General features: G+C 38.1%; 1 protein-coding gene across 1 annotated transcript; it reads right to left on the bottom strand.

The window, feature by feature from the left end:
• Positions 1-263: 263 nt before the first annotated feature.
• Positions 264-12013, bottom strand: PSMD7 (proteasome 26S subunit, non-ATPase 7). Its single transcript, XM_044660503.1, has 7 exons — positions 11887-12013; positions 5849-5940; positions 5419-5511; positions 4308-4405; positions 3883-3963; positions 2720-2811; positions 264-1273 (listed from the first exon to the last, which is right to left on the bottom strand). The coding sequence occupies exons 1-7, from the start codon at positions 11958-11960 to the stop codon at positions 829-831; spliced, it is 975 nt and encodes a 324-aa protein (XP_044516438.1). The 5' UTR covers positions 11961-12013; the 3' UTR covers positions 264-828.
• Between the last annotated feature and the right edge of the window lie 2804 nt (positions 12014-14817).

Here is a 14817-nt window from a genome sequence, read left to right as displayed (position 1 = left end):
TCACCCAGCCGGGGACAGACCCAAATAGTCTTAAGGATAAGAAAAGGGCAGATAATGGGTTTTTAAAACATGGTTTTACTGGGGAAAAATTAAGCTATGCTAAATCTTTGCTCCTCCTCATTTTCAACCAGTGCTTGAGACCTGGACCACAAAACCCCAATACCACATGCCTGTGTTGTAGCTGCCACTTTAGGTGAACTCAGGCCCCTTCACCTTCCTACTTACTTGAATGATCCCACAGCAAGGNTTTACAAACCAAACCATTTAATCATTTCTTTAAAGGTAAACAATATATGAAGCTGAATCTCAAATTCCGAGACCGCTGAGGCAATCTAGGCTCAGAAATCCAAGTCCCTTGGTGTGGGATCCTCCACAAAGAGTTCAGGAGGAAGGACAGAATGCAGGCAGGTAAAGGCAGTGTGCATGCACTGATGCAGTCTGGCAGTTTTCACCCAGCCGGGGACAGACCCAAATAGTCTTAAGGATAAGAAAAGGGCAGATAATGGGTTTTTAAAACATGGTTTTACTGGGGAAAAATTAAGCTATGCTAAATCTTTGCTCCTCCTCATTTTCAACCAGTGCTTGAGACCTGGACCACAAAACCCCAATACCACATGCCTGTGTTGTAGCTGCCACTTTAGGTGAACTCAGTCCCCTTCACCTTCCTACTTACTTGAATGATCCCACAGCAAGGGACTTCTCTTTCTGGGCTAAGGCAGAGAACTATCAAAACAATGTTATAACAAGCACTTAAAAGTGAAAAGAACCCTCTAGCAGCATACTCATTTAGCCTGCAATATTTTAATTTTCCAAAAAACACACCAAGTTTTATTTTTTCTCCTTTTTCTCTTCCTTCTTAGCATCTCCTTTTTCTTTATCCTTATCTTTCTCCTTGTCGTCTTTCCTCTCCTTTTTGCTCTCCTCCTTTTCCTGCCCCTCTTTCTTCTCTGCATCCCTGTTGGCAATCTTGTTGTTGATGAGGTTGTGCAAGGCAACTACTGAACGGATCAGTGAGGCCAGGTATACCACCACCATTTGGTCATTGGTCTTCAGGTAAAATGCCTTGACAAATTCTTGCAGGTTGACATCAGGCAACAAATTGAAGACATCCTGTAGCTGGTAGATTATTTGGTGGTTGATGGGTAACTTGCCCATTGCTACTTTCTCCAGGTAGCCCCTGATGTCCAGAAGCTTGGAGTTCAGTCCCTTTAAGCCATGGACCTGATTCGTGATACGCTGAGAAAGGGTGCCAACTGTGGTGTCTTTGATGTCTCTGCAATGGCCGAGAACAAGATGGGAAAATACATTAGACACCCATGATCCTCTATAGGCTCCATTTTTAAGAAAACATCTACCTTTGTCAGAGAATGCAAGTAGAGTGAAACAAAGAATCTTGTGTTTAAAGTATTAGGTAAGTTAAAGATTTAAGGAAGTATTAACTGTTATAGACATGTTTAATATTGACGAGTTTTTAGGATCATAGATTTTGACCTGGAAGCGAATTCAAAGATTATATGATCCAATGCCATCATTTTAAAGGGAAAAAAAAAAGGAATTCAAGGCATAAAAGAAAATTAAAATTCTTTGTAAAAAGGGATGGGTCTTTGGGAGGAGGAAGGAAATCTAGACAATATGAAAACAAAGGACTTTAATAAAACTGTTTTACTAACAAAAATATTTCCTTTGTAAAAAAAAGAAAAAGCTGAAATCAACTCCAACTATTCCGTTAGCCCAGGGTGGAGAAGCTCCTCATGAACTTGGCCACAGAGAGTTCTGTTAAAACAGCAGAAAAGCTGGGATGGGACAGTGGAGGGATCACTCAAATTATGAACTCAAAGACCCTTCAAGTACCACACTGGAAAAGGGTTATTTCTAGCAGGATGATCATTACTGACATGTGAAAAACTTTAATGACTACATTCCTGGTCATGGACATTTGGAAGCCAAGGCACATAGAACGGTATGGGAGGAGGGTACTGGAGCTGAAGGCAAAGGGTTCGGCTTTGAGTTCTAGCTCTGCCTCTTATTATACCTATAATACCTGGGCAAGTCCATTAACTTCCCTGAATCTCAGTTTCTCCATTCATAAAATATGATTCAACTAGATCGTTTATTTCCAAGGCTCCTTTCAGCCCGAAACCCTAGGATCCTAATAATACTTGAACCACCCACTTCAAAGTGCTATTGTGAAGGTGTTTTGCAAAGTTAAAAATAATATATGTAAAAGCGATCTGTTATCTAAAGATCCTCAGACTTATCTGACTATAGGCAAGTCAAGCTCAGTACCCCAGATATCCCACTTCCAAAAAGTGCTACATCAATGGGATGCTGAAGCTTAATTAGGTAATAGAATCACAACTGAAAGGAGTCTTAACTTGTGATATAAGAATCACATTCACTAGGATGCAAAATAAGTAAATGACTTCTAGAAAATAGTGTATATAGAAACATGGTTACATTGTTTTAGGCAAACTGTAGGAGGCAGAAAAATTAGTGGAAAGAAGATGGAGTTCAAATCTTGTTTTCTGATCTTGAGCAAATCCCTTCACCCCTGAGCCTCAGTTTCCCCTCTGGAAAGCACTGGTGTCTCTCTCTCTCTCTGGCTCCCAAACCACTTCCCTTTCAACATCCAGTCTGTGATTTTATGACAATTTCTGCCTTGCTCTGCCCTGTAGTGGTCACTATTTAAAAAGTCAATTCACTAAGGACAAAGTCTCACCGAAGTAGATGTTCCACTCCAACCTCTTCTGCTTCCTCTGCTCCGATTTCACTAGTCACATGTTCAAATGTCTTGGAGGTTGGAGTTCCATCCTGGAAGAGAGAAGGCCTGTCATTCCTCTACAAATTCATGAAAATGTAAAATAAACCAGAGGAAACATACCAAGACACTGGAGGGATGGATACTCTATTGAGAACAGACACAAAAGATAAGGGTAAGAATCACACCAGAAAAGGAAGTGGATGGTCTGCATCTACATTAGCGGAGGATATGTCCATGTTGCTCAGGGAACAAATTCATGCAAACACTCAAGCAAATCTATAGCTATCTCTTGCCTAGCTGCCCATACATGTATCCCCATATACTGTTTATATGACTGAACATCAATAGAGTTGAAATAAATGAAATTTAATTTTTTTTGGCAGTAACTTTAAATACTTTCATAAGCAGTGCTGCCTAATGGTTTACCAAAAGGTCTTGAAAATAAAATAAAAGCACTGACTCTGACTTGCTTCCTCTCTATTCCTGCATCACTCTTATGGCTGTAATGAGGATATCTACAGAGGTCAGGAGTTCCTGTCAAGCCAGGGATCAGATCTGCAGCAACACCGTGCCCCAACTATATCTGAGAGGCACCGGGCAACAAAGGACAAGGCAGGGGCCAATGCCTGCATGTTGAATATTCCCTCTGGGTGTTCTATCAGCCAGCCAACCAGAGGCCTGATGATTTAAATGGATGAACAACCCTATCATTTGAAAATATCTCCTGATACCAAAACCACATAAGGTGCCAGGCTCAGGGAGATGGAAGGCAAGGACTCGGAACAGGACCTGAGTCCAGTTTGGTTGCTAACTTTTCACTTAACTTTCTAGGCCTCTGTTTCCTTTTTTATAAAAAGAAGGGGATGAACTAGACCTTTAATGTGCTTTCCAATTCTAATATTCTATTATTCAAGAATTAAGACATAAAGAAAGAGCATTTTAAAAAATTAAAGTGTGAACAGGAACTAATGAAGTTTTTTTGCTTTTTTGCAGTATGATAGGGGTTTCTGTCTTGAAAATATAAATGCCAAACAGAACCAAAGCTGTTTCCCCTTGGAGCAAATGGAAGTATAAAAAAAGCTGTTTTTAAAAAACCAATAAATGCTGAAATAATGACTCACATCATGAACTTCTTCAACTGAAATATATGCTTCTGTGGGCAGTCCTAGGTCCTTTGGTTTCACATCAATTATTACCAGTACCTGGAGGAGAAAACATTTTAGCAAACCATTTCATGCGTGGAAGGGAAAAGAATGCACAAGACAATTTTAGTTTCCTTAAATAATAGGTCTCCAAGTTGTAACATATGGTTATTTGTGAGCAATGAGCCAAATCTTTCATTTAAGTCCAAACTGCAGAACCTGCTAAATGTTCTTAACTCAAGGAAGGAATAAATTATTTATTACGATATGTGGAATTACTTCTTTTTGATCTTAAATAATTTACTCTAATTCAATATCAGTCCTTTTCCTGAATCTCTCAATTTGAGCTGGTTGGCAATATAAGTAACAAATGCTTCAATAGTTATTATTTGGAGAGTACTTACTGAGTTAGGACAGTATCTCTTCATGAGCTCATTGATAGCAATGTCATTCTTGTGAAGCTTTGGGCCTGTATGGTACCACCCAACTATTCTTTCTCTGGCTGGAAAGGGAAAAAAAATTAATTCTAATAAGTATGATTTTGAAAAGGTCACTCATTAAGATACTGAATCCAAATTGTTTGGAAAGATTTATGTTTGGTTTTCTGAAGTTCTAACCAAATGAAGTTTGATGGAGCATGGAACACTTGATCCCAACTCTCTACCAAGCGGGGAAAGGGAACAAATTTCAACAAGTAATTATTAAACACCTTCTCTGGAGTGAGTAATATGGGGAACAGGGCAAAAAGGCAAATTTTACATTTTCATAGACAGAATTTGCCTATAATCTATATTACTAATACATACTCTCATTACTGTGCCTGAATATATATAGTTCTTAGTTTCTATAATATAAAATTGGCAACATTTTTGTTTATATTTCTAGAAAATATGAACTTTAAAGAGAGATGCTTAAATTCATTTTATTTATTGACTTCTCCAATAAAAGACAATTTAGTTTGTGCTTTCTCTATAAGTTAAGAATATAATCTGAAATGATGCAAACAAAAACAGAAAAACTAGAGAATTTAAAGTAATTTTAAAATGCAGGATATATAAGGATCTGAAGGAATACATTCTGTTTGCTGTCAAAATAATTCTTCTTGGAAAAAAAAAAACATCACTGGTCTGGGAGCTGTAGCATAATATAGCACAATGAAAGAATATTGAGTCAGGAGTTAAATCTTGGCTTCTGAAGAGGGAGAGCTAAGTAGCACAGTGGACAGAGTACCAGGCTTGGAGTTGGGAGGAACTGGGTTCAAATCTGGTCCCAGACATGTCCTAGTGATTCTAAGAGAGAAAGTAAGGGTTAAAAAAAAAGAAATGTCTTGGTTTCTGGTCCTGGTATTGACCCTTTTGAAATGTGATCAAAGGTAATTCATTTAACCTCTCCAAGTCTAATTTTTTTAATCTGTAAAATTAAGGGATGGGATTAGATACTAACTCAGATTTATATATAGCTAGCTCTTTATGCATAATTATAAAATGTCACACCTCCCTCTAATGAAATACATACCGTTGACTTTCTTAAACATTCCATACATATTTTCCAAATAGTCATGATCAAGAAACCAGACCGAGTCATCTTTGTCATCTTCATCAAAAGGGACTAAAAAGAAAATAAATAGTAGTTTATTATGTTGTTAATGAAAAGCATAGAAATATAAAAAACACAAATGGTCCTCAACTTTATCAGCTAATAATCTATACTGAGAAGAGAATCAGTAAAGATAAAATCTGAATTTATAGCTTGTTTTGGAATCAATTCATATAAGTCAGTTAAAAATGAATAATACTGTCTGTGTGGATAACTTTAGTTATTGTTAAATTAGTTAAGTAGCTGGAATGTTTGAGAAATGGTTAACAAAAAACATTAAAAACTTCAAAGGTGGACAGTTTGATAACAAGTCTTATTTTGGCCAGAAAGATGTAGCATTATTTCTTACCTGCAAAACTGTTGGAAACATCAAGTACTTTTTTCTGCCATGACCCTAAGAGCACACCAACCACACGTTTTTGATTTCCAACTTTTCCTATTCTGAAAGAGTAAAACGGAAGATGTTCAGTTTGGATAAACACATGCAAATATATGAACCCAGCAGGAAATATTCAGTATCCTACAGAAAATACTTATCACAAAATAACAAACCCTGCAAATGGCAGAGATGACAAAAGACAAGCAGCGTAGTAAATGTTGGAGGAGTGTAGGAAAATGGGAACACTAGTGCATTGTTGGTAGAGCTATGACTCAGTACAACCAATTTGGAATTAAGTCAATGAAGTAACTAAAATGCCCATACTACAAGTAGGCCTCCTAACCCAAGGAGGCCATTAGTAAGAAGAAAGTCCCTATATATACCAAATATTTATAGCAGTACTTTCTGTGATAGCATGGCATTGGAACAAAGCCTAATGACTGAGTAATAGTCAAACAAATTTTGGAGCATTAACGTAATGTAACATTACTATGCTGTAAGAAATGACAAATATGATGGACACAAAGAAGGCTAAAATGAGATCTACAAGAAATGATACAGAGTGAAGAGCCTAGAGAACAATATGCACAATGACTACACCAATGCAAATTGAACCATCCTCCTTTCCCCTATCCCTGCAAAAGTGAATTACATATATATCTATAGCTCATTCTATTTGACAGTTGTTATAAATTAAAAGGCAATAGAAATATTTTCAGTTTTTTTTTTTTTAAACATTTGCTAGCAGTTGGGTAGCTCAGTGGATTGAGAACCAAGTCTAGAGATGGGAGTTCCTGGGTTCAAATCTGACCTCAGATACATCATAGCTATGTGACACGGGGCAAGACACTTAACTACCATTGCCTAGCTCTTACCACCCTTCTGCCTTGGAACCAATACACAGTATTGATTCTACGGCAGAAGGTAAGGGTTTAAAAAAAAAAACAAAAACAAAACCAAACCAAAAATAACCATTTGCTATTAGAAAGGTTAGAAAAACAAGTCATTAACTAGAATCTGGTACTGATGCATCATTGAAAAATCTGTGGACTCAGTAGCCATCACTGAATCCAGGAATATTGGTACTGTGAGGGATCTGTGGTCTTTAAAGAGGGCATTTTTATATGTAACTCATCCACACACCACCCAATCTGTGTAACTCTTGGTTATGTCTTTTTATAAATTCTTGAAAGGTTTACACAATGTAATGGATGTCTTTCTTAGGAAAAATAATTTTTTTTAAAGCCTTATCTTCTGTCTTAAAACCAATGTGTACTGGTTTTAAGGCAGAAGAGTGTTAAAGGCTAAGCAATGGGAGTTAAGTAACTTGTCCAGGGTCACACAGCTGGGAAATGTCTGAGGCCAGATTTGAACCCAGGAGGAGGTCTTTCTTGAAATTACAGATCCTAAATTTTTGTGTCATAAATCCCTTTGGAAGTCTAATGAAGCCAAATATTTTGGCAATTTGTTGCCTTCAGGAAACCTTAAATTAATAAAAATAAAGATATAATTTATTTCCCCATCCAAGTCCCCCCTGAAATCTATCCATGGACCCCAGGTTAAGAACTCTTGCCCTAGATTTTGACATTATATGGGCATGAATGGGGGCATACTGACTTTACTCCTCATTCTCACAATTTAATTGGCCCACTTTTTCCCCCTGGCTGTATAATCTCTTTGAGGTCTTTTGCATAATTTTTGTTGTACAATTCTTTCTTGGTAATAACTGATTTATACCTATTGTTCACACCTCTCCATCTCTATGTGGGTGACTCTCAATTTAATTCTATAGAGACTGTGGCACTTCATGAACTGGAAGTCATGTTGCAGCATGGGAAGAATATTGGTATTTAAAAAGAGGGATTTTTGTTTTAGGGAAAAGGTCAGGGTTGTTTAAAAACACTACAAAATTTCCTAAATGCAAGACAGCCTATTCTTTTTCTGCTATTCAATTATGGCACAGTTTACTAACCATCTGCAAGATAAACATACAGATAGACTAACTATGAAAGCTGAGTCTCTGAGTTTGAACAACAGGCATGGCATTCTTTATCCCCTTGATTTTTCTGCTATAGCAAGTTAACGTTAAATGCCTTTGAATGAGTATTGATCTCCTTCAGGAGGATAACAATGCTCTGAGACTTGTACTGGCAAACAAAGGCATTTGGAGGACTTGATCATATCATCTATTGAGAATCCCTCTTCCACTAGGACTCTATGTCTATACAGTGTTTTGCATCATTTATTCAGCATCTGTAAAATGAAGGTGTTGGACATACTGGCCTCTAAGATTCTGTCTAGCTCTAAATCTAAAATCCTATTCCTGCAGTTTTCTGAATTACTCATATTCCTCACTCTTCCTGCACAATTATAGCCTATTATATTTATATTCCATGGTTTATTCAACCATTCTTTAAATTATAGGCACTTACTTTGTTTCCAGTTTTTCTGCTACTATAGAAACTGCCATGAATGTTTTGGCATATACAAGATCTATACTTGCTTCTGACTTCCTTGGGATGTAAGTCTACAAATGGCTTTGCTGGGTCAGAGGGCATTGATAGTTTAGTCACTTGAATAATTAAAATATGATATCAATAATGGTTAGAACAATTTGCAGTTCCAAGTGTGATTTTATCTTAGCCCCAAATCTTTTCAAGTTTAATAAATGTTACTATGAAAGAAAGGTACTCTTTTCTGCACCTGGATTTTATTGATGCTAAGAGAATCTTAATACTGCTATGCTTTTCTAGGAGAAATTCATTTTCCATAAGGCTGACTGGAGTTAATAATACTATGTACCTGGTACTTACCAAGTGCCATATTTGGCAGGTATGGAATGATCTTAGTTCAAGAACATTTAGACCATGGACTTTTTTGTGCCATGGATGTCTTTGGCAGTTTGGTAAACCTTTGGACCCTTTCTCTGAATGTTTCCTACACTCATAATTGAAGAAAATGCTCAATTTCAGTTAGAGTTTAGTGAAAATAAAGATATATATATACATATATATATATATTTTTTTTCAATTTTAAGTTAATGGACCTGAAGTTAAGGAATCCCTGATTTAGATATTTACATTCAAAAATTAGGGACAGTTAGATGGCACAATGGTTAAGAAAGTTGGGCTTGGAGTTGGGAAGACCTGAGATCAAATTTGGGCTCGGTTACTGACTAGGTCTATGACTCTGGGCAACTAATTTCACCTCTGTCTGCATCTGTTTCTTCATATGTAAAATGGGGATCATAATAGCACATGCCTCCCAGGATTGTGTTGTGATGACCAAATAAGGTAACAACTGTAAAAGTGCTGAACAGTGACTGGCACATAGTAGGTGCTACATAATGTTTGCTACTTAGCTTCTGTGCTAGTGAAACATGCAATTACCAGAGATAATCTGGTGACCCTATTTGAGCAGAAAATGGGAAAATTATGAACTTATATATTCCCACCATCATTTGAAATTTCTAGTGTATGCTTTCCTAATGTGTTCCAAATATTTTTACTCTTAAGACAGCATTCAATTTGTATCAGATTTTTCCTGGGAAAGAGGCATCAGTGGTGGCAAGCTCATTTTACAGACAGGAATCTTGAAGTACACAGATAAAGTGATTTGCTGGCAATCATAGTAATCATTGTTTTACATTAGTCTTAAGGCTACAAAGCACTTTGCATACATTATTTCATTTGATTCTAAAGCCAACCTGTGAATTAGATACAGATGTCATTGTTAAGAGAAGTTAAGTAAACTGCTCAGGGTCTGAACCCTCTTGACACCTCCAGGGCTCTCCACCACTATCTATCAAAGACCACTGAAAAACTCCAGTGGCCATACTGTTTTTCAATGTAACTGAAATTTTTCTTTTAATAAATTACTATTGATATTCATTCTAAGCCAGAACAAACTAGAGGAATATAGAACAACCAAATTCTGAGACTCTTGACTATAAAATCTTACTGATTTGTTTATTCATCTTAGACAAATTATTTTACTTTATTAAAGTTGACTTCCTACACCTGCTGAAATGAGCACATATCATGCTTCATATAAATCAACTCTTAAAAAATAATGATGCTCTTTCACACAAACACAAAAAGTGGAAGCAGGCCTCTGGAGTAGTTTTTAATCCATGAGAAAAATAAAGTAAAGATGAGCAGCTTAAAAAGCATATATATCACAACCTAGGTATTCTTCACCCACCACATAGGTTTGTTTTGTTTGTGTGTTTGTTTTTGTTTTTTAGGTTGAACTCTATTATATACAGCCAAGTTCAAACAGAAGCAGATTGTACCTTCTTGGAACAATGTGAATTTAAGGTTCAGAGAAAGCATGTCCAATGAATGTTTATACCTGAAAAATTAAAAACTAGCTTAAGTGGAATAGCCTAAGCAGTCCAAACATAATCAGGAGCTGGAAGAATGCAAATCCCCCCAAAAGTCAGCACAATTACTTTGCTGAATATTTCTCTGCCTCTAAAATAGAGACAACTGATTTATCACCAACTCCAAATTGGTCTCATTTTTATAAATGAATCACTTTGTAGACCCTGCATGATACCAGAATTTTACAATACTAATAAGCTGGATTTAAGTAGATTTTTTTTTTTTGGTCTAGTACGTTCCTTTTCCAAAGGGGAAATTCCTCTGACAGAGTGCTGGTGCAGGGCTGGCTTTCAGTATTGCTGTCAAGAGGCAAAGTTGGTTGGAGAAAGATGCCTTAATTCTTTAGTTCTCACATAGCATTTTTAACATCCTCATTCAGTTTCCTCTAATACTGAATATTGTAGCTTTTTTTTAATGTAGCTATTTTCCTGATGGCATCCCCCTACTAGACTATAAGCTCCATGTAGGTAGGGAGAGACGTTTTTAACCAAACTTTGAACCTGCCCCAGTTCTTAGCATGGTGCTCTGCACACAGGAGAATAATAAACTGAGAGCTGATTTGATAATACCCCCTCCCCTTGCTTTGCTTTCCTTACAGAAGCTGAGAGCAGGGGAAGGGATATGACAGGCAGGCAGCAGAATACTTCAAGTCTACTTCCAGCCTCTTGAGAAAACCCTAGAGTTTAACACTTTCATGTAGAAATAGAAAGAACAATGCTATTATCCTGATTTATAAGCAGAGAGTTAATTTTCATGTATAAATGTCATACTTTTTGAGAGAAATTTCCTTCTGAGAAGTCAGAAATTCAGGTGTTTGACTCAACGCACTGGAGAAAACCCACTCCCTCTTTCTCCCTGAGTTTCTCCATCTGGAAAATGAGTTGGCCTAAATGAATTTTAAAATTCCCTTCTGTCCAGCATCATAAGTTATTTTTATAGTGCTCTTTCACTTGCAAAGCATTTTGAATACATTTTGTGCATTATCACATGTCTGTCTACCTAGGTACCAATAACATTTCCCCAGAACATTGTTTTACAAAGCCCTTTTCAATTATTACCACATTTAATCCTCACATAACCCTGGGAGGTGGGGACCATTATTATCTCCATTTTACAAAGGGAGGTGACATGACTTGCCCAGGATCATACAGCTAGGTAGGGTCTGAGGACGAATTTTAACTCCGGGCCTATAACTCTGTGCAATGGCCCACTTCGAGTCCGTATCTATAGATATATAAAAACAATGCAGAATTTACACACGAGACACTGGCGCGTAATAATAACCTTGTGAGGTGCCTGTTACAAGCGTGAGCGCCCTTATAAATGAAGGACTGCCCCAGAGTCACACAACCAACAAGTTTGGCAGTCGGGATTTGAACCCAACATCCCCTCCCTCTGGGCAGGGACTGGCGGGGGGTGGTGGAGGAGAGAGGGGCAGAAGGCTGCGGGAAAGAGGAGGCGATTTAGGTAGGAGGCAAGGGGTCCCGCGGCAGCTCCCAAGGCCTCCCTTTCGCTGAGCCGCCCCGTGACTCAGCCGCCGCCTTCAGCTTAGGCCTCAGTCTTTCAGTCCCTCCGTCCCTGCGTCCGCCCGCCCACCAGTCGGCTGGCCAGAGCCGCGCTCACCGGTTGAAGTGATCCACCACACTGAGGAGTACCAGGGGGTGAACCACGACCTTCTGCACCGCCAGCTCCGGCATCGCGCCCGCCCGCCAAGCCCGTCTCTTCCCGAACGTAGGAAGCCGTAGCGACTCCCCTCGGTGTCTGCAAACACCCCGCTCCGACTCGGCCCCTTCCGTCGCGTCAGGAAGACGCCCTTATTCTACTTCCGCTTCCGTTCCCGGCCTGCACCGCGCGCCGTCACCCTAGGGGAAGCGGAGTGGGGTAAAGACTAGGGCTACGTGAGCTTGGGATTCCCAGCCTTGAGAAGCTCCAGTTTGTCAGATGGGGGACATTGCGGACCAGAGAGTTCCTTGGCCCCGAAAAGGTCCATACTGGCCCCCATCCTGCCGAGTTCGGGGCGTGGAGGGGCTGGTGCAGTCCTTTCACACTTGTTCTCGACCCAGGCATGTCAAGACTTGATTCTTTAGACAAGAGCCTGCATTTAGGCTGGGAGGGCCAACCTTCTCGTCGTACAGTTCAGAGAAACTGAGGCACGGAGGCGTGACGTGACTGGTCAAGATCCGCAGTTAATAAGCATCCGAGGCAAGATATAGTGCAGACACTCCAGACTCCAAGACTGGACATGGAGCTGCCTCCAAGGGTCTTGAATATTTTTAGTGGGGATGTTTGTCTTCAAATCCAGGATCCCTGTGACCTTGCTTTGCCTCTCCAACTTGGCATATACTAAGAGCATAATAAATACTTAAGACTTTTAGTTATATCAGATTTTGGAGCTCCACTGATAAAACCTAAAACAACTATTTAAGTAAAGCGGTCATCTAGTCTGACTCATATACTTCTATTTCTTATGATTTATCCCAATCATAAAGCAATTATTTCCCTAAAACACCCATTTAAGTTAAAAAAAATCCACGGCTGATAGTGGTGACAACTACTCCAAATTATCAACAGGCTTTCATGTAGTGGAAGCTAGAACCATTTTCAGGGAATTAGACCAGACACTGAAGACTTAGAAGGAATGTATTTGTTGCCGAAATCTGGTTCTGGAAGATGTCTATTGCAATTCCTTCATATTACAGAAAAGGAAACAGGTCCTTAAAGGTTAAGTGACTTGCCCAAGCCAGAATTCAAACTAAATAAGCCACTGATTTTAATTTCAACACTAAAGTCAGCAGGGTTCTTGTCTGCTCTCTAGCATTTTATAATTGGCACAATTTCCACATTCCTTTTCTGAACATAGATAATTGATTAGATACAATAGGCTTTTGGTTCCAATTTCTGCCATGTCAGTGAAAGGGTAAGATTCACCATTATTCATAACAAGTAAAAGGCAATGTCATAATCCTGATTTATAAATAGAACATTAATTTTCATGTATAAATGTCATGTTTTTTGAGAGCAATTTCTTTAAGATGCTGAATTTTAGAAATTTAGAAATGTTTTCAGTTTGATTTCAGTGGAGCTCAGTATTATGATGTGAATTACAACTGAAGACTAAATGTGCTCCACAGAAACCTGTTTGGCTTTACTATTTCTAACTGTGGGATGAAGTTCAGCCCAGAATAATGCAGCCTCTTCTTAGATACAAAGTCTTACTGTTGTTTATGGTATGAAGGCTCCTAGTGGAGTATAAGCTCTGGCAAGGTTCTACCATCTGAAAGGTTTTGAGTTAAAAAGTTTTTGAGTTCTGGCAACAGACAGAATCCATTTTCCTATGAACAGGCTAGCTAAGTATTGAGAGGATCATAACCAGTGATCTGGCCATTTGGTAATTAATTCTTTGTCCACAACAACCCATAAAACAACAACAAAATATAAAACATCCTTTAATCTTGTGCTTTTCCCTTCCCTCTTAGGTTGATGAAAGTTATATGACTGGAAAGGGGAAAAAGAGTGCTAAGAATCTCATGATTTTTAATCCATCGATAAATATTAACATAGTTATTGTTTCTCTAAAAGTGAAGCTCTTGTTCAGTGACTGTAGAGCAGACATACTACAGGAGGAAGTGAATCCTACTGAACTTGACTTCACTATAAACAAATTAAAAAAAAAAAGGAAGTTGAAGATAAAGGATGCCTCTCAGGTACTTTTTGGAGAAGCAAAGAAAAGAGATAGCAGAGTCGATTTTATTGTTTGACCAAAGGCAACAAGAAATATTTCATGGTACATTTGATAATTTTATATTACTGTGTTTATAAGTATTTGTAAAAAGTCCACCATGAAAATAACTGTAGTTTATATATCAACATCAATTGTATAGATGAGGAGATAGAAAAATTTTGTAATGCACACTATGAGACTCTTTAAATTAAAGGAATATATATCTTGATAATTAGTATACTATTTCATTGGTACAAGGAACTTATAATAATAATAGCTAACATTTATATAACACCTATTATGTGCGAGGCACTGTACTAAATGCTTTACAAATGTCTCATTTTATCCCCTCAACAACCCTGGGACCCATGGTCACAAAGCTTGTAAATGTCTGAGATCAAATTTAGGATTTAAGAGGTGGAAGTGAAAGGGCAGTGCCAAAGAGGAGATGAAACAATCTGGATTCTACAATATGCAGAGAGGAGTAAAGAGTAAGAAGACTGGAAAGACAGGAGGCAATTAGGTTTTGGAGGACTTTAAATACTAAACAGAAGACTTTATATTTGATCCTGGAGGCCATAGGAGTTTAAGGAGTAGATGGAATGTCATGGTGAGATCTGTGCCTTAGGAAAATCATTTTGCAGCTGAGTAGAAGTAGATAGATTTAAATGAGGAGAGCCTTGAAAGCAAAGAAACTAGTTTGAAATCTTTTGTTATAGTTTGAGAGAGAAGTGATGAAGGCCTTGACTACAGTGGTATAGCAATGGGAATGGAGAGAATGGGACATAAAAGAGAGATGCTGTCAAGGTAGAAATGGCAAAATTTGACAGCTA

Source organism: Gracilinanus agilis, chromosome 2 (genome assembly GCF_016433145.1).
Source record: "Gracilinanus agilis isolate LMUSP501 chromosome 2, AgileGrace, whole genome shotgun sequence".
Taxonomy (NCBI): Eukaryota; Metazoa; Chordata; class Mammalia; order Didelphimorphia; family Didelphidae; genus Gracilinanus; species Gracilinanus agilis.
This window is presented reverse-complemented; position numbering and strand designations above follow the sequence as displayed.

Bases quoted from the DNA above. Each gene is read 5' to 3' on its own strand.
- PSMD7 (XM_044660503.1), bottom strand. From the start codon at position 11,960: ATGCCGGAGCTGGCGGTGCAGAAGGTCGTGGTTCACCCCCTGGTACTC. The intron at 4,406-5,418 runs GTATGTATTTCA...TTCCCTTTCCAG, and splicing joins AATGTTTAAGAAAGTCAACG to CCAGAGAAAGAATAGTTGGG. The intron at 3,964-4,307 runs GTAAGTACTCTC...TTTCTCCTCCAG, and splicing joins AGAGATACTGTCCTAACTCA to GTACTGGTAATAATTGATGT.